Consider the following 25636-nt stretch of genomic DNA (forward strand, 5'->3'; position numbering starts at 1 on the left):
TAAAAGTGAGGTGGTGTCAAAGGAGACGCGAGGAAGAAGAAAGTAAGTGAGGAAGAAAGATCCTAAATAATCGTCATTTATGATCATGCAATAAGGACAGCAGGTACAATTCTAACGCCCTACATCATAGCGTATTTAGAGACCGCAGAACCAAATGATTTCGCTATATACGATATGTTAACGTTTGCCACTGTCCAGGTTAAATGGAGTTTTCAAGTCTGGTCACCTGTCACTAATTTTGAAGAATAGCATCTCGCATACCTGTGAATAAAAAGAAATAAAGATCTACCATCTTGCTAAACTTTTATGTGAGGGGTGCCATCTTATGTTGAATTCCGCACCAAAAATTGACCAAAATATTCCTGAATTCCAGTATTGATTACCTCCCCGTCAGACACACACTTGACAGAATTTTAAAATTTCTTTACACATTTTACATCTACATGTACATATTGCCCAACCCACACATGAAACATTTGAAACTGATGCGCCCTGAATACCAAATCAGCAGGTTCCGAAACATTCACCTCTCTATGAAATCTTGTTGCCCAGAAGGGGATTTCCAGGAATCTATTTTTGGTTTGATTCTGCGGTCCCTCTAATACACATGTAAACGACTATTCACTAAGCCGAATCCCTACATTACGTCCATTCGTGCTGTGTCTTCTTGTGTAGTGGAACTTTTACTCTTTTTATATCGCTATACATGTATCACTAAAACATTCCGCCGCAGACACCAAGCAACACATCTCACTCGGTCACATAATGACAACGGGAGAACCAGTCGTCCCACTTCCTTTATGCTGAGCGCTAAGTATGAGTAGAAAACTACCACTTTTAAAAGACTATGGTGTGTCTCGCCCATGGGACAGAACCTAGAGCCTTCTAAAGGCCAAAATTGAGGTGATATCAAGAGAGACATTAGGAATAAGAAAGTAAGGCAGGAAGAAAGAAAAGATAAGATCCTAAATTTAGTCGCCTTTTACGATAATATGTATAGCAGTCTCCAAAACACGCACCTCGCACTTTAGGATGTACAATGTATACCTCTGAGAAGTCAAAATGTTCTGGTATTAAACTTTTTTTCTCATGTAGATTTTTGGAAATAGGAGTTCATACCATACAAGAAAATGGAAGAAAAAGGATATGTCGGTGTGCTTGTGTTTGAGCTATGGTCACTCAAAGATACCAAGTTGACAAAATCTTAGATTTTTTTGGTATTTTTGCCGTTTTGACCATATTCATAAGAGTTTAAAGCCATATAATTTCCTAATGAGATGTTTGATATGTATGGAAGTTTGAAGAATTTATTTTCCTGTGGTCTTCTTTAAAAACATACAAGTTTTGATTAATAAGACTCATATTTTTTCTCAGAATAACAACATATGCTACCCCTACCCCTTAATTTTGAGCTACAAAATACACCATTTTCAGCCATTTTTGCCAAATTTAACCCTTTATAGAAACAGTTGTGGTATTAAACTTTTGTTAATATTTTGCATATCAATAGGGAATGGGTTGTTCTTTCTAAATTAGGCAGAAAAATGGGGGGTCAGTGTGCTTACTTTTTTGCCCCATTTGAATATGTGTTATTTTTCAGTATTTTAGAGTAAAAAATAAAAGTGCTCAAATTACCATTAAATGTAAAAATAAAGTGACAAAAGCGTATCATTTCACGCAATAATGCTCAATATTTTAATAACCACGAACCTAGTAAAGATTAACAGCAAAAATTAGCTCGATACAGCTAAAAATGCTGGTGCAGGGATGATATAAGTAAAAACAATTTCAGTAAAAAAATGGTTAAACTATGGCTCTACTCAGAGAGGAAAAAGACACAATTTCAAAATGGCCGCCAAATGGGCCATTTCTTAAAATTCCTGTATAAAAAATCTACTGAAAATAGAAATGTAATTTTTGTGACAAAATTTGCATCTGGCAACTTACTACAGATATTGATAACATATATTTGAAAATCTCATAAATTCTTTGATCTTTGTCGAAACGAGACTTCAACAGGACTGAAACCTCAGAAGAATACATCCTTAAGGATGTACAATGTACACCTCTGAGAAGTCAAATATTCTTGTATAAAAACTTTTTTTCTCCTATTGATTATTTGAAATAGAAGTATGGAACCATAGAAGAAAATGGGAAAAAAACAGGTCCGTGTGCTCGTTTATGAGATATTGCCACTCAAAGATTCCTGACAAAATATCGTATTTTATGGGAATTTGCCGTTTTTACCATATACACCGGAGATTAAAGCCATAATTTCCTAATGAGGTGTTTGATATGCATGGATGTTTGCGAAATTTATTTTCCAGTGGTCTTCTTTAAAAATATAGCAGTTATGATTAATAAGACTCATATTTTTCTCAGAATAACGACATATGCTACCCATACTCCTTAATTTTGAGCTACAATGCTCCAGATTTAGCCATTTAGCCAAGTTCTGGTATTAAACTTTTGGAAATATTTTGCTTATCAATAGGGAAAAGTTTGTTCTTTCTAAATCAGGCCGAAAAATTGGATGTCCGTTATCTTACATTTTTGCCCCAATTCAATATCTGTTATTTTTCAATATTTTTTAGTAAAAAATAAAAGTGCTAAAATTACCATTAAAAGTTGAAATAAAATGACAAAAAGGTATCTTTTCACATTAATGCCAAATATTTTAAATACCGCGAAATTAGTGAAGAATTACAGCAAATATTCGCTCGATACAGCTAAAAATACTGACGCAGTGATAATTTAAGTAAAAAAAAATAAGCAAAAAATGGTAAAACTTTGGCTCTACGCAAAGTGAAAAAAGGAACATTTTCAAAATGGCCGTCAATCGAATCATTTCTTAAAATCCACGTATAATTCTTTTTTAATAAGAATAGAAATGTATTTTTTTGACAAAATTAGCACCTGGCAACTTGCTACAGATATTGATAGATTTTCTTTGAAAATCCCATAACTTCTTTGATTAATGTCGAAACGAGACTTCAACGGGACTGAAACCTCAGAAGAATACATCCTTAATAGGATGTTATTAAATAATCAAAATCAATACAAGTTTTATGCCTTCTTTGCATATCAGAGTTTTCTCCCTTACGGTTAAGATATGGAATATGACGTCATTACTTTCTGAGCGAAAATAACGTCGTTTTATCTGAAAAATATGACGCTACAATCAATACCTACCCACAAAGATATAGTAGCAAATATTGTTATTTAAATAAAATTGTTTGTTATCATCAAATTCCCTGTGTATAGTTTATCCCGGCCACATGACCACCAGGCACAGTGCGATGGAATACACATCGTCCTACCTTGGGGAAGAATGAAAATCATCCACGTATGAAGATAGTGTATATGATCTATTTTCATCCAAATCTAAACTGTTTGCAATGAAAAACATAGGCGACGAACTCATTAAACCAGCTCGTTCAAATCAATAACACGTATATATTTGTTGGAGTGATTGATGGCGGGCATGCATTGTCTGTAACGTTTAGTTATAGATCATTACCAGCGAAACAATTAACGAGAGTAATTAAATCACTCCCAGAGGAAAAATGCACCTTTGTTCGAATGAAATCAAATTGCATTTTGTTATAAAAGGAATCATTGTGTAATTAGTTTGCATGCGCCGCGCGCGTTTTTTGTTTAGACGTTTGACATCTCAAGGTATATGTGTTGTAATTACCGCAGAAATTGATAACCTTAGGAAAAAATCTAATACTTTAAGCAACGCATAATTTTCTCCTAGCCCAAAACCACTATCGGTTTGATACTGGGGGCTGTATATTTAACCTGATCTGTGAGATACGGGCTGCATGAACGTACAGCTGTGTCAAATACCAGCTATAAACTTGCTATCGCGAAAGGCAATTCACTCCAATGAACTCATTCTGTCTCGAAACATCCTCTCGGAGGGGCCGGTCAGTTTCCACCCTTACAGATAAACAAACTGGACGACGGTTTTAGATTTATTGTGGATTATAGAGCATGTTTCTCCGCTGATCATATTACTTCCACCGAGTATACGAACTTTTCGGCGCTTTGGTGGTCATTAACACGGTCTATGTGGTACGAGTCGTCTGTTTGAAACATGACTTGTAGTTTCCGTGTATCGGTCTATATTAACCAGACGATAGGAAATAAACTTGCGTGTTGCAGACTCTGCCAATGTCCTTGCTGTTGCATATTTTATGAAATTGGCCTGTAAAGATTAGCACAACCGTGTATCCATATATTGTCTTAATTATTGACAAAGCTACAAACAGACATCTTGATTCCCGCACACACTATACTATTACAAGTTTTGATAAAAACGCGACATTTTGAAAGAATTATTTCAAAGCGATGACATTTTATTTTGATGTATAGCAGCACCACTGAGCGTATTGGGGGAAATTGATATGTGTCTGAGGCGTCTTGATGTCTATGTTTGGTCCAGCGCGTGCTGTACACGCGCTACAGTATGACCAATGGTGTGTATCGAAGCAGATCCATCAGGGACATTTTATGTTGTCACTGCTGTGTCTGAAAAACCAATATTTACACGCGATGTAGTGGATCATTAGTAATTAAACGGATTCGCCAACAGGGAAATAGAAAGTTATGTTTTTATAAACAAATCGACTCTACAAATGACTACACCTGCTATAAGATATCATATAATTTGGTTGTGTTTCCTGAATAATCAGGAAATATTTCAAATAAGCACGTGTATTTTGAGATGGATTGTTTGCTTTCGTACAAAGAGGTGAAGGCAACGTTGTAGGAGCATATAGTGAAACATTTGAAGTGATTCTTTAGATGATTGCAGCGTGTGGCAGTGAAATTCGTAAGTGCTTCCCCATATATACACCAAAGTGGCCGAGTAGCACACTACAGAATCACTCGTAAACCTAACAGTGTTTGGCGGGGGAGGGCAGTGAACGTACAACCTTCGGATATCTGCTTCCTTGTGCCCCGACGTCAGAGAATGTGAACTATATATACCATTATACGTGTCTACACAGCATATATTAAACATCACAATTGATAGATCATGCTGCGCGTGATGCACGTGGACGGAATGCTTACCAGAGAGTTATGATGTTTCAGCGATTGTTTTTGTTTACACAACGACTGGGAAGCTGACTACAGCACCTAGAATGTGAGCGCGTGTTACACTAGGTCGGTCTGTGACGGACCGGAGTTGTGAATTATTGGATATTGGAACGTCCCTGAGAAATACTTGGACTGGATAACGATGTCCCGGACTAATGTGTAGGGATGAAGGATGTCCGAGATGAAGAAGTTTCGATTTTGGTGGATATTTCGTCGCGGTAAGAAGAAATACCTCGTACCATCCACTGTGTGTGCTTGCGGAGTTTGTACTGTTGTGTTTGTTGCGATTTTAAATGTGCTTTCTGCCGTCACTAGGTCCTATGACGGTCCTCCCCACAGTATTGTAAACACCACACGATTAGCAACCAACGTCCGGAAAATGACCGGAATTTCTCTCCGTCCCACACCGATGAAACGTGAAACCTCAAATGTGATTCTAGATATCGATGATGGACCGGAAGCTGCCTATATGATACACGATTTCTCCGACACTGACAGGCATGCGCAAAGTGGACACATTCCGGAAACGGATACATTTTATGTTGACGATTATGACAAAATCGATGAAAATGCTCAAAAGTCGCACGAACATAGTAAACTTCAAAAGATATCAAAAGGTGCCGCTAAAAGGCTGCCTAAAGCCCTAATTATTGGTGTTAGAAGGTGTGGGACACGGGCTCTTTTGACCTTTCTCAGAGTTCATCCGGATATACGGGCACCTGGGCCGGAAGTTCATTTCTTTGACAAGCACTACCATAAGGGATTAGAGTGGTACAGGTAAATATTTTTGAGTATATATCTACTGTTTTTCCCTCAAAGAATCCTGCATGCACTAACCACGAGACACTCCATTTCATCATTGAAAATTAACGTTTATAACATTACGAATTATAACGTGTCTTTGCTTTCTGTTCTTTCATCTAATTCCCATTTCGCACATGTTTTGACTTTCTGGCCAGTTTTGGACTCGTGTCTTAAAACCCCCCAAAAAACTCCACTTAATTGACTTAATAAGTGTCATGTCCTAGAGTTGGCTTAATTGGAAGGAACTGCAACGGGGACGTGCTTATTGATTTCAAGCTGTATCTTCACTTGTTCTTATGTTGTCACAGTATTTATTCATGTCAGTTGCCGACGTTGAGAAACATACACGTTTTTAAAATACCGTTTTGAAATGTGGCGATAATTTGTAATTTGTTTTCGATGGAGTCGAATGTTTTCCGTACAAATTCATATCTTTATGTTGATATGCAAGACAAAAGAACGCAATATTTATCTTTATATAGTCTTTGCACCTTTAGTTCTGTTCATGATAGGTTCGGTTACAGACCATAAGAAACCCACCAAGGAGTATTTTATTTCTATCCGGATTTATTGCTTCCGATGATCGATATTTCTATACACATTTCCGCAACGATAATTCCCTTGACCAATCGAATAGCGACTTAATCAATAATGGAATGTACTTATATTACATTGTTGTGCAATATTACATAATTCCCTCAAGTCTTTACTTAACCTTATGACGAATGTAGAATGTGAATCCAACTTAAAGTCGAGTTATCTGTGTGTAGAATGTGAATCCAACTAAATATCGAGTTATCTGTGGGTAGAATGTGAATCCAACTAAATATCGAGTTATCTGTGGGTAGAATGTGAATCCAACTAAATATCGAGTTATCTGTGGGTAGAATGTGAATCCAACTAAATCGGTATCTGTGGTAGAATGTGGATCCAACTAAATATCGAGTTATCTGTGGGTAGAATGTGAATCCAACTAAATATCGAGTTATCTTGGGTAGAATGTGAATCCAACTAAATATCGAGTTATCTGTGGGTAGAATGTGAATCCAACCTAAAGTCGAGTTATCTGTGGGTAGAATGTGGATCCAACTAAATATCGAGTTATCTGTGGGTAGAATGTGAATCCAACTAAATATCGAGTTATCTGAGGTATAATGGGAATCCAACTAAATATCGAGTTATTTGAGGGTAGAATGTGAATCCAACCTTAAATCGAGTTATTTGTGGGTATAAGTGAATCCAACTAAAATTCGAGTTTCTGTAGGTAGAATGTTGATCCAACTAAAAATCGAGTTGTTTGTAGGTAAAGTGAATCCAACTAAAAATCCAGTTTCTGTAGGTAGAATGTTAAACCAACTTAAATCGAGTTACCACTAGGTAGAATGTAAATATTACTTTACTACATTTGAAAATAGTTGTACAAACGTGAGTTCGTTTGAATCATTGCTCGTGCTATCAAAACCATTGAAATAAAATTTACAATGTACCAGAAAGATATACAAGGTATATATATATAACCGATTAGTTTGATATCGGTGTCAAGCTCCTGTGCCATATGCGCCATCTCTACGATGGAAACCACCCTCGAAGCTTGTAAATACCAGACTGATTAACTTGACTGATTCACCGCGGCACTTATATTGGTATTTATCGTAAAATCGATCTTTTTTCAATTACAGCTATATCAATCATTTGAAATATTCTTAATGGGCAGAGATTGAGAATCCACCATATAGAAAGTAAGTGGATAGCGTTGATTTAGATAGCAAATTCTCACTTCCGTTGATACAGTTTGGTTTGTATGGCCAAATCATCTCATTTCTGGAAACTGATGTTATATCGCCATTCAGAAATAAAAGGTGGTTAAGGCAACTTACGAATACAATGTTAAGTATAGAGTTTAACCCTCATAATAATCACAAAATTATTATAAACATCATCCCATACATATAAATTCATCAGAGTGTGTTTTGAATATGTTTCATAAATGGGGGTTGTCAATATATTTGATAGGTAGATAAAGCGTTATTTTCGGATACTCCGGGTTTTCGCTATCAACAAAGATAGATGCGTATTTAAATTGCCATAGTCAAGATTACTGTATCCCGTGTAGTTTTTAGCAGAACATGAGAAACTGGCAAACCAAACAAAATAACAAGACACGATGTAAAAAAGGTGTTTGTTTGCAATAGGGGTGAATTTTATCAGCTTTGTGTGTGTAATGACATTGTAGAGCAGGTGTGTAGTATCCATATTTATTGCAGTGATGAGTCTTTCCTTGTGTAAACATTTACGTCCCATTATCGTGGTGTGTGACTTGGTCTTACCACCTGTCGCATGCGGGCTTTTTTCATCACTTGTAAAAAAGACATGAAGGATACGACCTTGTAATAAGGTCTTCCTTAGGATAAAATCAACCCGGCTGCTGAGGCTGAGGTCGCGACATATGGCATACATATTACATGAAAGATGGCGTGTGGATAAAGCTAGAGACTGTATCTCATGTCACAAAGGTCTGTTAGCTTTACTGAAATTAGTATTTGTTCAAATGATCAATCTGATTTCCAAGTCATAACTAAATGTCAGGAGCCATACAAATGTATTCTAGAATATTTTTTCAATTGATATTTTACGTTTAATAATTACTGATGTATCAAAACGTTTTGTGGACGAGATGTTATTGTCAAGCTAACAATTCATTTAAACTGAAATCCCACAGAACGACAAAATTTTCACACCGAGACCGGGCCAGTCTCCAATTAAAACGCGATAAACCTGGCCCTCCAACTCTGTGTTAATTCGCCTGATTAATAAACTACGTACTGAACACTGCTTAGTGGGGATACGTAAACAAAACGGAAGGGTCTTTTTCTTCAAAATGGCCGAAAGCTACATACATGTATGTGTAATAATTGATTTGAATGTAACATATTTTTCGAAATATTATATTTAAATTTTTGACATGTTCTTTAAAGTAGGATTACCAGTTAATATAAATTATTGACGCCGACAGAACATTAACCTTAGACGGTGAGACAATGCCTAGTAACAGTGAGAGTCATGTAGGCGATACAACAATAACTTACTAACTAATAAAGACTTGTGATATGGCAAACAAAATCGAGCTGTTTGTAGCGATAGGTAAGTGATTTCATAACCTTGATAGCCGATACTTGAGCCAAAATCATTTTTAAATGTAAAGTATTTTTTCTTAAAAAGGCAATAGTTAATAAAATACTAAACTATTTTTGAAGCATTTGTGTGATACATTTTCATCATGGCTACTATATATATTATTTGACCGGTGGGTTATACGGTACAGACGTAATTAAGACGAAGTGGCGATAATTTGTCGATGTTGGAAGTATCTGGTTAAATTAGCCCTTCACAGTCTGACTGTAATGATCTGCTGAACACACTAATGGCTACCAACTGTTCATTACTTAGCGTCACAGGTGTATATCAAGCTGTCGATGAGATTCAATCCACGTCCTCACTTTTACGTCTCCGATAGGTTTTTGATTACATCCAAGTGTAATTTAAAGGGAAAATTCAGTCTAAGAGTACATTAGAATTTGCACATATATCGGAAACAAACCAGCTGTAATGAAAGTGAGATTAGTTGGATTTGCTGTGATATGCCAGAAAAGCCCACTGTAGTGAAATGTGTGTGAAATGTTCAAATGTCCGCCATTATACACATAAAAAGAGTAAAGCAACTTTTGCCTAGAACTACTGAAATTGTTTTACAATAATGTGTTTACCTGTTATGGGTTACATTGGTTCGGGTATGAGTACAGCGTACACATTGTACCTGCTGAATGGTATTGCTATACTATTTGGAATTTCAATGATTTCAATAAAAATAGTTCAAAATGTCGTGATTTTTTTCTCGTTATTTTGTGTTAATATGTTTCATACGAAATAGAACGATACATATTGCTTAGTCGTATGACATAGGCTGTCGGCTGGCCGTAGACTTTTCACGTTGTAAGCTTCTTTTCAAGATTCAACAGTGGAGTTGAGCTGAAACTTGGACGAACTGATCCTGAGATGGTCCTTAAGAAGTGTTGTTATTTTTCGAATGAATCCCACATCCAAGGTGGCCGCTACCTTTAAAACACATTTTAAAATTCTTGAGTTCTACTAGTGCGATTTAAACTTGCCTAAAATGATCTTGACATGGGTCTGACCAAGAGTTGTTATTTGTTGAGTCCATCCAATATCCAAGGTGGCCGCCACGACCGCCATCTTGAAAACACATTTTAAACTTATTCCCAAAGTTCCAATGGTGCTGAAAATTAAAGGAAGTGTTGTTATTTTTAGACGGTAGCTCCCCCCCCCCCCCCCAAAAAAAAAAATATTGTTATGTATTGTTCTGGCTGTCCAAATTCCAAGAAGTTGGATGCTAAAATCATTTTACAAATTCCTATTCATATTCAACTGGTGCCAAGGTTATCAGATAACAGTTAAGTCCTCTGGACCTCTTGTTCTTTTTTTTTTTCGATGTCGCCATATTTTGACACAACACGCTTCTAGGCCTTTATGCCGTTATAAAACTACGTTAGACTGGATAGACGAAAGCTAAGTTGTCCCCCATACTTGACAGGGTTATCCCGCGGTTGCTAGGGAAAAGACAATGATAGGGAAAAGACAGCTCACATGAGCTAGACAGTAACGTCACCAATACATGCGGCGACCACTTTTACGCACAGCGACGTTGATATCGACTGAATTTTCACAATATTTCGTTTAAGTTTTGTGGGAAAAAAGAATCTTACATGGGCCCGGGATATCTATACCCGAGTGAAAGAGTTTTGCTAATCAACTCGAGGCTTGCCGAGGGTTGATGGTCAAAATCTTTCACTCGGGTTGAGATTAATAGAATCTTTCATTCTCATTGTGATGACACAGGAGAATCTCAAGATTCTTATGTTTTCAAACACGAGGCTTTGCCGAGTGTTTGACAGCTTAAGAATTTTATACCGAGGGTTGAGATCTCCTGTCTCACCCCAAAGAGGGTGAATGATTCTTTTTCTATTACCCCGTGCACCACTTTATGTCTCTAATAAACATGTCACTTGTGCAAGCGAGGATGACGTGACCTCAATGAGTTGCCGTCTTCGCCGTCTTTGTGACGTCATTTCATTGTTGTCGTGACGTTATAATACTATTATCGCCACGTCATGATACTGTTGTCGTGACGTTATACCATTATTGGGCACGTGCAAAGATTTCGTGTAGCCTGTCTTTACTCTGGGGTGAGATTTTGTGAAAGATTTTGGCCGGTCAACCCGAGGCTTGCCAAGGGTTGAGATATACCTGTCCACTTCACAGACCCATGTAAGATTCTTTTTCTCCCATACTTAGTAGAAAAAAATGATGATTCCACTTGGTTTCCAGCTTTTTCATCGCGCCTTTATCGCAGGAACGTTGTTATGCGTCAAAATTGATGACGTCATACACAATGCGCGGCGCAGTTACGCCGCATGTATTGATGACGTCACGTTATTGTCTAGCGCGTGTGAGCTGTCTTACGCCCCCGCCCCTGTGTAAGATAGATTTATCTCTTCCCTAGCAACCGCGGGATATCCCTGTGAAGTATGGGAGAAATCCCTGTCCACCTGACAGGCCCGTGTAAGATTCTATTAATCAAAATCGGTCACATTATTATTTCTAGAGTACATAGTCGCTCCATACGAACGACGTCTATATATCGTCCCACTCACCAGAATCGATTCAGTAGGGACAACTCATTAACGTTATTAAAGATTAATCACGTTTAAAGATATTCAGATAGATTAATAATTGTTTGGAAAGCGCATCAATGTATGTTTTACTGTTCCGAAAGAGGTTTGATGACCAAAGTGATGGAGTCTTTCGTCTCCGCTAGCAACGCTCATTAAATTTACTAATTGGATTTGTCAATTACTAAAGTAATTGTTGAACTAAATCGCCCATGAATTGTTGGCAAATAGACCGAAATCTTTCATCTGGCTGCAGAATCTACCTCACTCGTTCCGTAAAATCTCATTTGTGTCGGGAGCTTTGCCAGATAGAATCGGAAGAAAGGTACCAAATGTTCATTTTTACTGCCGATATAGCGACCAACGTCAGCGTATCAATACCGTATGATAACATCAGAAACATCCCGAGGCAGAAGTTCCGGATCAATAACAACAGTGTCGTGTGCAAAATGTTCGGATAATCTCTGTGACTTAGTATTTATTGTATTTTCATATTTTGTCCAGAGGAATATTGATTTTTGACAATAAAGTGGTTTGGTCTTTTTATATGAAAGAACATTTTCAAATGCGCATGTGTACAAATGATTGCACTGCAGTGTTTGATTGTAATAATTATGAATAATAATACAGAACATTTGACAAAAAAGCAGTAAATTGTCAAATATCCATAACAATTTGTAATCTAACGATTCCGGAATATGACATTCATAATTATATGGTTAACATACGATCGCGAGCAATCTGCCACGTAAATTGATGTTATCCGTATTTTACATTTGTACGGTAAATGAATTCGCAATCAGTTGTGTTCACATTTCACACCAAATATTTATCGTATTTAGAATGTATACAAAGTTACAAACACTAGCTATTCGGGAATATAATTTTTTTTTGATTAAATTTATCTGCATGTCCACGTTTTGTCGCATTAAACCTTGATTACTAGCAGTCACTTATCTTTCAAAGAATACATCATGTAGTATATCACACACGCATAGTGTTTGACAAGTGTTTACTGCAAAATAATTAAGATTTAATTAATGTAGAGTTATCTGTTCTTAACAGCAGAGTTGTCTTTCCTGATGGCACTGAATGACGAGATGAAAACTACAGACCGAATCTTATTGGTTGATTTTTAAATTTCATTGCTTTTTTGCTCTTGTTTTAGCCAATGAAAATCCTTCATGCAGATGACATATGGCAACATTATTTTTTCCGCTAAAGAAATGCTTGTCAAAAAGAACGTCCAATAATACGATGCAGTGTGGCCCCTTTCGCAATGACGTTGCATTGTCTGGCAGGGACCACGAAGTGATATATTGGAACAATTGCTGCCGCAGTGTTGCACAAGATGGCTATGATAACAGGATATGATACTTCACCTTTACATACAGTGACTTGGCACGGTCCTTATTTTAGACAACTTTCACGCGAAATGGCAGTGTCTGGCAGAATCGCTCATTGATTCTTAGAAAGTAGATCTCATGTTGTCTCCCGTCACGAAACACCGCTTCCATGCATACCAAGATACATCTGTCTAAGTTGTCCCATGTCACGATAGCCAATCTCCGTTCATGTATCAATGATTTAATGCCGTAGAGAAACGCCGCCATCTTTCTTGTGCTGATCTATTTTGTCTATCAAATTATGAGTTTGTCGAATTCATTCAAATGTTTGATTGCGTATTTTAGTATGTGTAGACAGCAAGAGTATGGTTGAACGGGACTAATTACGAGCGTTCAAGCGAACTAAATTTGATTTACTGTTTTTTGAAAGATATTATCGTGTCTTAGTTGGCATCTTTCGTGTTCTTGAGTCTAAAAAAATTAAATCTGACGTAAGTCACAAGTCGTGTTTTATTTTTATTTTTTATACATAAAAATGAGTATAAAAATAAATAAGTAACATTTATCTGGTAAACTAAATAAAATGATTTGGCGAATTATATCAGTACCATAATGTCATCGAAAGCGGTCCATAGCAAGACATGTAATTATATAGTATCAGTGACTATTTTTTTTTTTTTTCTCACGAGAACAATCCGACGTAACTACCATCATATCCACAACATATCGTGTACTGAAAATGAAGTTGTCTCAACGATTTAATACTATCATAGAGATAATTAAATATCCTTGTATCTCTGCCTTTAGCTAGACAGACACCTAATTGTGTCAATACAGCCGACAATGTTTATGTACACAGCTTTTTATGTCACTGGTTTCCCTAGACACAATGGTCTTTATCAATATAAAGTTTTATGAACCTTGATGTCTCTCCTACGCGACAGACAGTCTATACAAATAAAATGTAGAGTCTATAAAAAGAACGCTTCCTTCCGATATACTCCTAGCCCGACTTCTTCATTAGCAGCAAATCTACGTTATTTAATTATCTCCTCTTTTTTCCTGTTTGCTTTCATTACTTATAGACATTGCCTCTAGCAAATTGGCATCTTAGAAGTAATTGATTATCAACAAAGAGTTAGCTGGATGAACCGTCCCGCCTACTTGTACGAGTCCAAGGTTTCGTCAGTGCGGTTTGTGCCGTTGTCTTTGCTGACGGTATTTAGTCAAGACAGCATTCATTAAAGCATGAGGAACAGACCAGAAACGTTTACTTATCTACAATAAATATGTAGCACTGAGTTATAGACATTATCGTCAAGTTCATTCGGTACAAAGAGACATATCTTCATCCGGAATCGAGTACGGGTTTTGTGTAGTGTTGTAGGGTATACGCATCAAAGGTTAGTGCGAACATGGTTAGTTAGTGCTTCGGTGCCTGGCAGGGGTCGAGCAATACAGAGCGAGAAAGATAATCTTATTCCGTTGAGCAAACAACACAAAAATGCAATAAATATTTCCCTAACATGTTTCGTATTTATTTTCACAGGTTTTCAGTGATACTTCCTGGTTGTCTTTTCATTTTCACAACTTTAGTTATTATCCCTCGCGAAACGCGTTTGCGAGGGATATTGTTTTGGGCTACGTCCGTCTGTCCGCACGAGATCCTTTTCCGGGCTCTAACTCAAAAACCGTTCAACGCAGCTCTTTAAACTTTCTGTATATATCAAACAAGTGCCTTAGTTGTTCTTTTTGCTATTGCGGATCGTCTATATTTGGATATTTTCCGTTACCATAGAAACACATAGTCAAAAATACCAAATTACTGTTTCCTTTTGTTTCCGGACTATAACTCAAAAACTGTTTAACACAGCTCCATGAAACTTTCTGTATATCAGAAAAGTGCTCTAGTTGTGCCTTTTGCTGTTGCGGACCTTCATTTTTTTATTTCTTTTCTGTTATTATAAAAACTTAGTCAAAAATACCAAAGCCCAGCTTCTTTTTGTTACATGCTGTTTTTTAGTTTATCAGTACTCACATATATTTAAAGTTATACTTGAATAATTGTTACTTTGACCTTGATGTATTTTGGTTTTATTCCAACTGCGGGGCTCATTGTTTTAATGAAATTTTACATCCAGGTGAAGAATTATAATTTTTTGTTTATTCCGACATAGTTTGCAACAAAAGCTATACCGTAGTCCTACCTTTCCCTGAAATAAGTCGACTTCATCGTCATGGATAAAGAGAGAACTGGCGTTTTTATGTGTGTTACTAAATACTGATGTTTACAAAGTTAAGACAAAATAAAGTTATGAAAGCAAACTCTACGCAATCGTTGAAAAAAACTACGTCAAAATGAAGAAATCGTACAGAGAAAATCTTCAGTGATGAATACTTTTGTACATTTACTATGACACCGATATCAACAACAATTTATATTTGATATATGTGACCCAATTAAGGACTTTTAAACTGGATATTACCACTATACATGTAACACATGATTCATGTTAATAGGGTACATTGATACCATGTTTACATGTCATTTCAGTGATACCGCACTATAAATTCTCTATTTCCTTACCTTGGACGATAATAATACGTTATATAGTGTCTTACATTTTACAATTAGAATATATTTAATTAAAGATGCTCCACCGCCGACAAAGATTAAATGATATTCCTCAGTTGAACAATAATTGGTGTTTGATCGTGTATATATATGTATAATTAACACAAAAATGATATAAAATAATTCATTTCGCCTTTGGTGCATGCGCAATCAGTACTTCCTTTCATATAGAATATAGTGACACGGATTTTTTTTCTGGATGCAATTAATTATTTTTCATATTTTTAACTTGAAGTAAAATTAGAAGCTCAAACTTTTCAATGGTGACAATGTTGTAAAGTAAGTAACTTTTGTAACTGAAGAAAAATACTAAATCGTCTGCTCCTGTTTTTCATAGTGAAAAAATACCATTTGACAGCGGTGGGGCATCTTTAATAAATGTGGTAAATACTTTAGACTTATGTTACCTCCTAATATTAGACAAATCCAGTTCTGAGCGTAGACGCACTACATACACTTAGACGAACATGTACTTGGGGTTCGTCTCATACGTATACCTAAACATATGGTCAAGTCCTGTTCATTACAATACACTAGTGATAACATTAGTGAAGAACTAAACTATTACCTGTAACGGTTTTATAAATACTAAGTAGTAAGTATCTTGTAATCAAATACAATAACAGTTTATTTTCATACAGCCCTGAGTACGCGTCCGTCTACGTATATATGTGAATACAATGAAGTACTTCTACATTCAGAACTAACCGCAGATGTCTGTGAGATGGCTGTGCTAAGTCTGTGTCTCTAACATTCAGTAAGACAACGCCATAAAAAGGACAAAAGTTTTCCACTATTACAAAGAGGTGCACTTCGAACATGTTTCCAAAACACTCGCGCACCGCACACAGGTGGCAAACCACAGGAGGCCTGGGATGACCATGGCTGTTAGTAAGATGATAATAAACTCAACAAACCAACCAATCTTTTTTGCGATTGTTCATTGTCAAGCGCCTGTTTACTTGAGACAAGCTTCTCTTTATATTTTGTTTACAATATATATATACTATATTATGAATAGTTATAAAAAGCAAACTGAAAACTGAATATGCAAATATAATGTTCCTTGTACAACATGCATACATCCAGGGCTCGCCGCTATCTCTGTCGTTGTATCAATCCCCGGAATATGTAATAGCAAAACAACTGATGGCATTTCAGGAGCATTCACAGAACTTAGAGACTCTAAAGAATACAGAGAACCACGCCAATCTTCAATGCCACACAGTGTATCGTTATTGGATTATTTTTATGTACAAAGGACCAGGCTAACTATCTCATCTGTTGTCTCACACTCTTCAGGTTTTACTATGATATTGACTAGGAATGACTTTACTGTTACTGAAAACGCTAAATGTACTAGTAGAAATCTCGGGAGAATTAACTTCCTTCCCTCTTCGTAAAGGTTAAACATGAAGGTTGTAATTCACCGCAGCCTTTCTTTTCAAAGGACATTACATTTCAGAAACATGCAAAGATATATTTTATGTGTGGGTATACATATGATAAAGAGGGAGGGCTTCTTTCTAAAGGTGTTCGTATTTCATTGGTTTTGATCCATTTGTACAACAATGTCACGTATTTCAGTCAGAAAATTAAAATAGGTTCAGATTAACATCTTCATTGAGTAACATTGAAATCTGTGATATTTTGTAAACATTTCGTTGACAACTTTCGAACTAACCTTGGCTTGGTCAACATTTTAAGAGCAAAGTAAACCATTAACTTTAAATCAAGGTACAGAAATACCAAAGCACTATATTTATTATTAATAACACACTATGGCCTGTCGTTCCTGGTGGGGTTGTAGGAAGTAAAAGAAACTATTTCCATCTTCAAAAACAATATTTTGGCACCCATCTGTGAGCTTTTAACCGCTTTCGGGACTTTGACCCTTCTCGGGAGTTGAGCTGTCCCGTGTCTGTCAATCAATCTCGTTATAACCCTTTTATCCTGTAGACTTCTTTTAGCTCTATACCTTTTAAACGGGCATTCCTTCAACGACTTACCACGTCTTTGCAACACTCAACTCTCCATCAGCGAATTCTTACCAGAAAATTACCTTGGAATTAGTTTCGTTATAGCCGAACTTTGCCATTCGATTTGACATCTATAGTAAGTGCATAATCGGAAGGTTCGGTATTCCATTGCTTGTGTAAGTTGCATTGTCGTAGAGATTGGAATTGTAAATATAAATTGAAATCCATTAATCGTCATAATTGAAATCAAATGAAAATGTATTTCATGCATTATGCTTAGTTAATTTAAGTTCGATATCAATTGATTGTTGTTGAAATCGCGAAAAGAGATTATTATTATCTTAATATAAATTCTACTTGGGTATAACAGTATGCAGACCTCAGCAAAGGTCCATAATTGATAAATATTAAAACCTCTTTAGTTCATCTATATTATAATCTTAAATTCTCATTTCAAAATCTCCTGCAAGTTTTACACAGTTTTCTTTTGCGAAAATATGTTGCCATCAAATAAATCAAAGAATGGCTAAATGAAGTATTTGTTAATTCTTGGTGATTCACGAAACAAACATCACAACCACACTGAACAAACAACGGGCCGACAGGTACAATATACATACACACTGATAAAGCCATGTTTCTTTATTCTAACCACGTCAGCAGTGATAATGTAGATCCCAGACAAAGCTAATAGAGTGTCCAGATACAGACCCCGGTCGGACGAGTTCTCCAGGTGTTTCGCTGTCTCTCATTAAGCAGGTTCGCCAGAGTTCTGACATTCCGGCCTGAAGGTTATTTTGTTTTATAGGTCTGTTACTCCTGCATACTCCAGCGTTCCTTCCACATTCTTAACGAGAACTATAAATAAACTCACATCTCCGTATCTCTGAACCAATTTGGGAAAGACTACGGTGTTATTTTTTCTTCTGAAAATCGCCTCATCGAAAACCTCTAATGAATATGTCAGATTGTACCAGCTGTCGATGCATACCATAGCTAATGATAAATCCCGAATCAGTGATCGTGAATTTAATGTCTTGAAAAAAAAGAAAAAAAGGTGCGCGTTTCTTCTAAATTTGGCGACTTCCATTATGTTCATACACGTGCACACAAGGACACGTGTAAGTTTGTAGTATCGTCATGTCGTGACTGTTACGTCCAAAATGGTTTTGTCTTGTTTTCATCATTTCTTAGTGAATTCATTTCGGGGTGCACGTGTTTTATTTGATATAAGGCGAAAGTGAACCTTCGGAAATATTCTCTATGTCCCGTCAATATGTTTTTAAATGAGCATGATATCAAGTAAGAACTAAAACATTTCTGGTGTGGAAAGGAAAATAAGTATGTGATATAGACAAATGTAACGATCACTTAGGCAGTCAGATAAAATGCTTTGGATGTTGTCGATAGTGAGAAGAAACATTTGACAGCTAGATGAAAAACGCCTTGGTCGTAGACCATATTTATATCCAGAGAAAAATGATATGGATTATTTGTGGAAATATGTACGAGAGAAAGGGTATCTGCATTGTTAATGGTAGGGACTGGCAGGAGTTTTAATATTACTAGGTTTGTGTTATTTTGGGCAGCTTGATTTTCATTTCAATTGAGATACGATTGATTTTATAAACTGTTACATTGTACAATTAAGATTGTATTTCCCAACCTGACATTTACGAGAAATCCACATACAAATTCGCTGATGGCATAATCAATAGTAAAAATGCCTGGTCAACTTTAGGTATAATTTTAGTTAAGTTCATTTCTTGGTTTACTGATGTCAAAGTTTCAAGTAAAAAAATGTCTGTGTACCTTTCTTCAATGGGTGTCATCTCAAAGGTGTAGAGTATTGATGGGCTAAGATCAATATTACACAAAACCCCAACATATTTCCACATACCGCATCCCTCCAAAACATATATACATCTACACAGGCAACATATTGCAGAGAATGCTATGTCTTAAAATGGCATTAGCTGTTGATAAGACGTTATGCCCTTTCAACCAACTAATGTGAAGGCGAATGGAGACATCTTGAGCCACCAATTCATTAAAAGTTAAAAGAAAGTGGTAGAAAGACTAACAGTTGAACGTTCTATTAAGCTACCAAAATGTTATGCTGAGATTTCAGAGTAGAAAGACAGTCACCTTAACCATAACGTCAACAAAACGGCTAGGTTGAGAGTTACTAAATGCAGTAGATTATCAGACACCTTAACCATGTCGCTATCTCTGGGATTGACAAGTCTGTGACGAATTTTGGGTTTGGTGTGTTAGATTAACATCCTATTAACAATCAGAGCGGTTTAAGGAGGGTCTTCCGTGTATATGGTGTCCCTGCGTGTGTGAAGTAACAAAAATAATGATGGTGTATGTACTGTGTAATGAAGTAACGTCTTTACGGTGTAATGTTTTGATATGTACATATATATGTACAGATAATGTGATATAATGATGAGAATAATGTCTGTTTGATAACAAATCTCAAATAAAACAACGAGTTTTTCATCATCAAATATCAGTTACACGATCATGATCTCTAAAAATCAATATGTTGGTACTTTAACAGATAGCGAGGATTCTATCGATTGGGACATATACATGTCAAATCGGCCAGGATAGTTGGTAATGCGGAAGTAGAGGAAATTGAAATCGCCTATCTATCAGATTTTGGATGACAGCAAAACGCGAGTTGATTGGCGGTTATATCCCATAATTAGCAACATGAGTTACATATGTTATTTCACAACACGATGCTATTTTTTTTTTTTATTTTTATTTTATTTTTTTTTTTGCTTTCATGTGAAAACAAATGACATCAATCTAGGCGTTGTTAGAAACACTATCCACTACAGCAGATAGACTATCTCTTATTTATGCCATTCCCAGCAACTATGTTGAAAACCTTTCATAAAAACTCGCTTGTTTACTCTACGGTCTTGCCGCGAGTTCCAACACTCACATAGGTCCAATTGAAACTTCATGTACATTTAAATCTTTGGCACTTAAGAAATCAGAGGAAGAAAAGTAGATGGTTAAACACGCAAATGAATAAATGGTTTCAATTTGCATACTAAGATTTGCCATTTCTGTGCTGTACAGTTAGAGTCTTGTGTTCTAGTGTACTGTACAAGAGATAGCGGAAGGCAAATGTATACATAAGTTAGATAATTAAGTTTCTCATCAGCAGAGAGATGTTCAGGCGCCTTGATCTTGCCATATCAAATATTTGACGTATAATATGTTTCTTTTTGTAAATACGTTTTTGCTGATTACCAATGCGCTATTAATTAATGATACCTTACCGACGTCTCTATGTCGCCGATGTGATTCGAAGATTGGCGTAGGTTTATAGACACAGTGCTTATATTATTATATCAAAAGAGTTTTGCGAGTCACGTCGGTATTAAAATTACATTTCATTGGCTTTTAAACATTTGTTTAGACAGGGAAAAGCATTATCTGCAACATTCTGTTATATCGTTTAAATTGAGTGTTAAGTCTATGAATCAATTCTATGTTAGGTTGTTGAATCTTATCTTTGAGACAAACAAAGCATCCACCTTCCAAAATTATGGATTGCTTACAATACCACAAGGTTGACATTATGTCAAATATGGTACCAATCAATGCAACTCTTTTGTTAGCATCACTGAAAGATGCTCCACCGCTGACAAATGGTATTTTTCACTTTAAAAAACAGGAGCAGACGATTTAGTATTTTTCTTCAGTTACAAAAGTTACTTACTTTACACCATTACCACCATTGAAAAGTTTGAGCTTCTTAATTTTACTTCAAGTTAAAAAAAATGAAAAAATATTTAATTGCATCCCGAAAAAATGCTGTGACACTATATCCTATATGGAATGAAGTACTGATTGCGCATGCATCGAAGGCGAAGCAAATTATTTTATATTATTTTTTTGTGTTAATTAGGCATATATATACACGATTAAACACTAATTATAGTTCCAATGATTAATATCATTTATGTTCTGTCGGCGGTGGAGCATCTTTAAGTAAATATCAGATATAGGTTATAACAGTTTATGATAAACATCTTCAGAGGACGATAGTAGAACAACACTAGGATAAAATGGCGTTTTTATGTATCTAGGTCTGTATAATGCTGACGAGATAAGATATATCAATTAATGCAACTCTTCTGGTAGCATAGACAGATGGTTGTTGAATCCAAAATATTATAGATATGTTCTAATTTACGGTAACGTGAAACCATTTAAAAAAGTTAATACAGTTAATATTACTTATTATGACAACACCAGGGCAATACTCCACTGCCCAAACTAAGGACACCATGCAGAGTTCATCAGGATGGTGTTCTATGACCATCGCTTTTGTACATCAAATACTCATAAAACTAATACTCAATGACCTCTGATTCGGTTTATATTTTGGTTTATAGCGCCTTAGTAGAATCTTCAATAATAACTCTTGGGATCCACCATATTAACCTCAACAAATTGAAGTATTGGAAGCAATATCGAAGAATAAATACACTCCTACATCATTTGCAAGCTACTGAACACAAGCGATATTCACCACCACCAAAACACTTGGAAACCAACAGAAATAATCCCAATCAAACCGACCCCAAATCACTGCCTTGGTTCTATTCCCTCCCCCCCCCCCAACTTTACTCGTAATTTGATGCCAATCTAGACGCAAAATATGAGTAAACAGTTTCTACATAAACGTTGGTATTCTGGCGATATGGACAGGGATTTTGTGAGATAAAGGTTCTATAAAAAGTATGGACCATATGTTTTTGGTATTTATGATAAGGGCTGGACTATATGAGTAAAGGGAACACTGAACGCGAGGAGCGCGAGACATCCGTCTACGTGCTAATGTCTGTAATGTATGGTTATCGCTACTCAGCATGTAAATGATTGGGGATGATAAGTTACGTAAATAAAAAACAACCACTCTTCCTACTTAATAAGAACTGCAGACGCGCTGTTACACGTGTCCATCGTCAGGCATCTCGTTATTTTGATTTGCTACGTCAAAGCGCGTGTGGTTGCTCTAATTGTTGACAGGGCGTGTTAGTATTCTAAATACAATGTGTCGCGTGGATGTTTCGTGAAACACATATCTTTGGTTAGATTTTATCAGATCAATTGCAGGTATTACTTAGTATAGATATTATTTAACGCTGTATTGCAGAAAATGCGATAATGAATATTAAATTAAATTTTGCGAAGTCCATTTATATCTTTATTTTGCATAGTAAAGCATGATTAATGTTAACATCAGTTATGGGTAAACAGTTTATATAAACATCGTTAGTTTGGCGATAGTGGAACATGATCTTAACAAGGATGACATTTTTATACCTCGATCTCTGTCTGACAACATATAAACCATAGCAAGCTCGATCTCTTTTACCTGAATATGGACAATTGCGTAATTCGAATATTCAATTGATGTATACAGTGAAGTTTTCCAACACGGTACAAATGATAGTATTTTGCTATGCATTCTCAATACCATTACAAAATGTCAACCCAGTTATTTAGCTGTCATTTTTGCGCTGTGTTGCCGTTGTAACAGCATTCCATAACAACTGGATATACATGTATATGTAAAATTCAGAGAGAAATAAATCTAAAAATGTCTTGTTAACGGTATGATATTCCTACTGATTGTAGAATATTCTCTCTGTACACGTATATGATCCGAGATTTATATTGTCAATGATATGAAATAATGGACAAACTTTTGACTTCTAACATATGGAATAGATGATCGTACGTTCTGTGTTGCATAATAAAGGTCACAACTCTAGAAACTGCTATTATTGTAGATCTATTGGTCAAACTGATGGGGTCAAAACAATATGGTTACCAGAGGGACGCATTATTTGATAACTTTTTGTTGTAGTAGTTTGGGATCTAGTTACCCAGATGAAGGAAATGCTGTGATGCTATTAGAGAGAACTGTAGAAATTACGTAACATTGTGCATTACCTATAATACTGCTGTATTCACATCAGAGGCTATGATATTGGATTTACACACGATTGGCTTGTGACCAGAAGTGGCTAGCTATATTCAATAATGACAGCGGCTCTCGCGAGAGTGTATCTAGTCTGCGACACTCGAAGGAAGTGGAAATCGTGATTTACCATGACAGTCGACTATAAAACATGATAAACACTACAGTCGAACTAAGTATGTCCGCCTGGTCGCCTCGAGTAGCCGAAATACAGACGCCCGTAGTGATCGTAAAGCGAGGTTTTATGGTATTATCAAGTGTTACTAATATTTAAGCACAATCAATGGTCTGTAGTCGTGACTTGGGAGACTGCGGTATACTGATGTTATGTCTTCCTGTGATAGAGGTTGTTTGTCTTCAAACATAACATGAATATACCGCAGTCTCCAAAAACACACACCTCGCACAACATACACTCAATACCGCATACATGGGAAGCCTTCTTTACATGACCATAGCTGTTGATAGGACGTTAATTGATTATAAAAGATTGAACATAAAGATATTAATAGAATAGTAAATAATCTGAAAGACTTAATGTGATCACTTCATTGAATTAATTGTGTCATTAAGAATAATGAGGTTATTGTTTCCGAGACATCTTGTGATATTTTTAACATATTTAGAAAATATCAGGCACTTTTAATTGGGATCTTGGAATCATTGAACACTGAATTACCTTCCTCCTCCTGCTGCTTATCATCATCATCATCATCATCATCGCCACCAACACAACATTTTCTTCTACCATAACAACACCATTTTTTTTAAATCAACCATTGACATCTCAATTTTGATTGTCATTATACCTCATTATATCATCCTTGCTGTCAGTTTGTATGTCGCTATCTGAAATGCAGACGTAATTAAACCATAGCTGACGCGTCAACATCACTCATATAGCAATACTAACTCGTCAGCCCTGAAAGAACTGAATAGTGTTTAATCATCCAAATCCAGATAATTGTTCACTTAAAAGATTTTTGAACTGATTCAACAATTTCATTAGTTCATCTTTTTATTTGGTTTTGAAATATGTAGTACTAGTTCATATTTATCAGTGCTCCATATTATCATAATAATACAAAAAATATGATATTAATGAACCGGTAACATTAAATTGATGTTAAAGCATTCTACGGAAATGTACAGCTATATTCTGTAAGATGAGCTTACGCCTATTTTCTTATTTCTGTGTCCGTCATCGTAAATGATCCCCGTAAAGCAATTTCAATTCGTTAAATCAATTAAAAAAAGAAAACTTACACATATATGTTTGAGAACCCATTTTATTTATGATATAAATGTTATCTAACCGTTTGTTCCCTTTCTTCTTTTTCAGAAAACAAATGCCATCCACGTTAAGCAGCCAGATGACCATAGAAAAGACTCCCAGTTATTACGTCATCAAAGGTGTCCCGGAAAAGGTGCATCGAATGGCCAAACATATAAAACTGATAGTTGTCGTTCGGGACCCTGTCTCTCGGGCGTTATCCGAATACGTTCAGTTGGCGTCTAAACATTCCGATATTGGTTCGTTTGAGGACCTGGCCTTTCTCAATAACGCCACAGGATTGGTAGACACGTCGTGGTCAGTTCTGTGTAACGGTGTGTATTCTAAAAGCCTTGTACGGTGGCTGAAATATTTCTCCTTGAATCAATTCCACTTTGTCAGCGGAGAGAGACTTGTGGAAGATCCGGCCGGCGAAATAGCAAAAGTACAGGAATTTCTCGGGCTCAAACGAATGATTACCTCGAAACATTTGTATTTTAACAGGACTCGTGGTTTTCCATGTGTGAAGAAGCATGAAAGACATGGAAAGCCGAGATGTGTGGGGGTTAGCGGGTCAAAACATTACCCTAGTGTAACGCCACGCCTTATAAAGCGTCTCAGGGACTTTTATCGACCGTTCAATAAACGGTTTTACGAAATTACGGGTGTAGATTTTGGATGGGATGATAATAATTAAAGAAAACTTGTTATTTTGAAATGG

The 25636-nt window shown here is 36.2% G+C and overlaps 1 protein-coding gene across 1 annotated transcript; it reads left to right on the plus strand.

The window, feature by feature from the left end:
• Positions 1-4003: 4003 nt before the first annotated feature.
• Positions 4004-25636, plus strand: LOC138323505 (heparan sulfate glucosamine 3-O-sulfotransferase 6-like). Its single transcript, XM_069268158.1, has 2 exons — positions 4004-5886; positions 24985-25636. The coding sequence occupies exons 1-2, from the start codon at positions 5282-5284 to the stop codon at positions 25610-25612; spliced, it is 1233 nt and encodes a 410-aa protein (XP_069124259.1). The 5' UTR covers positions 4004-5281; the 3' UTR covers positions 25613-25636.

The sequence above is a fragment of the Argopecten irradians genome, chromosome 5 (assembly GCF_041381155.1).
Source record: "Argopecten irradians isolate NY chromosome 5, Ai_NY, whole genome shotgun sequence".
Taxonomy (NCBI): domain Eukaryota; kingdom Metazoa; phylum Mollusca; class Bivalvia; order Pectinida; family Pectinidae; genus Argopecten; species Argopecten irradians.

Excerpts from the sequence above, each read along its gene's own strand:
- LOC138323505 (XM_069268158.1), top strand. The coding sequence starts at position 5,282 with ATGTCCGAGATGAAGAAGTTTCGATTTTGGTGGATATTTCGTCGCGGT. Across the intron at positions 5,887-24,984 it reads AAGGGATTAGAGTGGTACAG|AAAACAAATGCCATCCACGT; the intron begins GTAAATATTTTT and ends CTTCTTTTTCAG.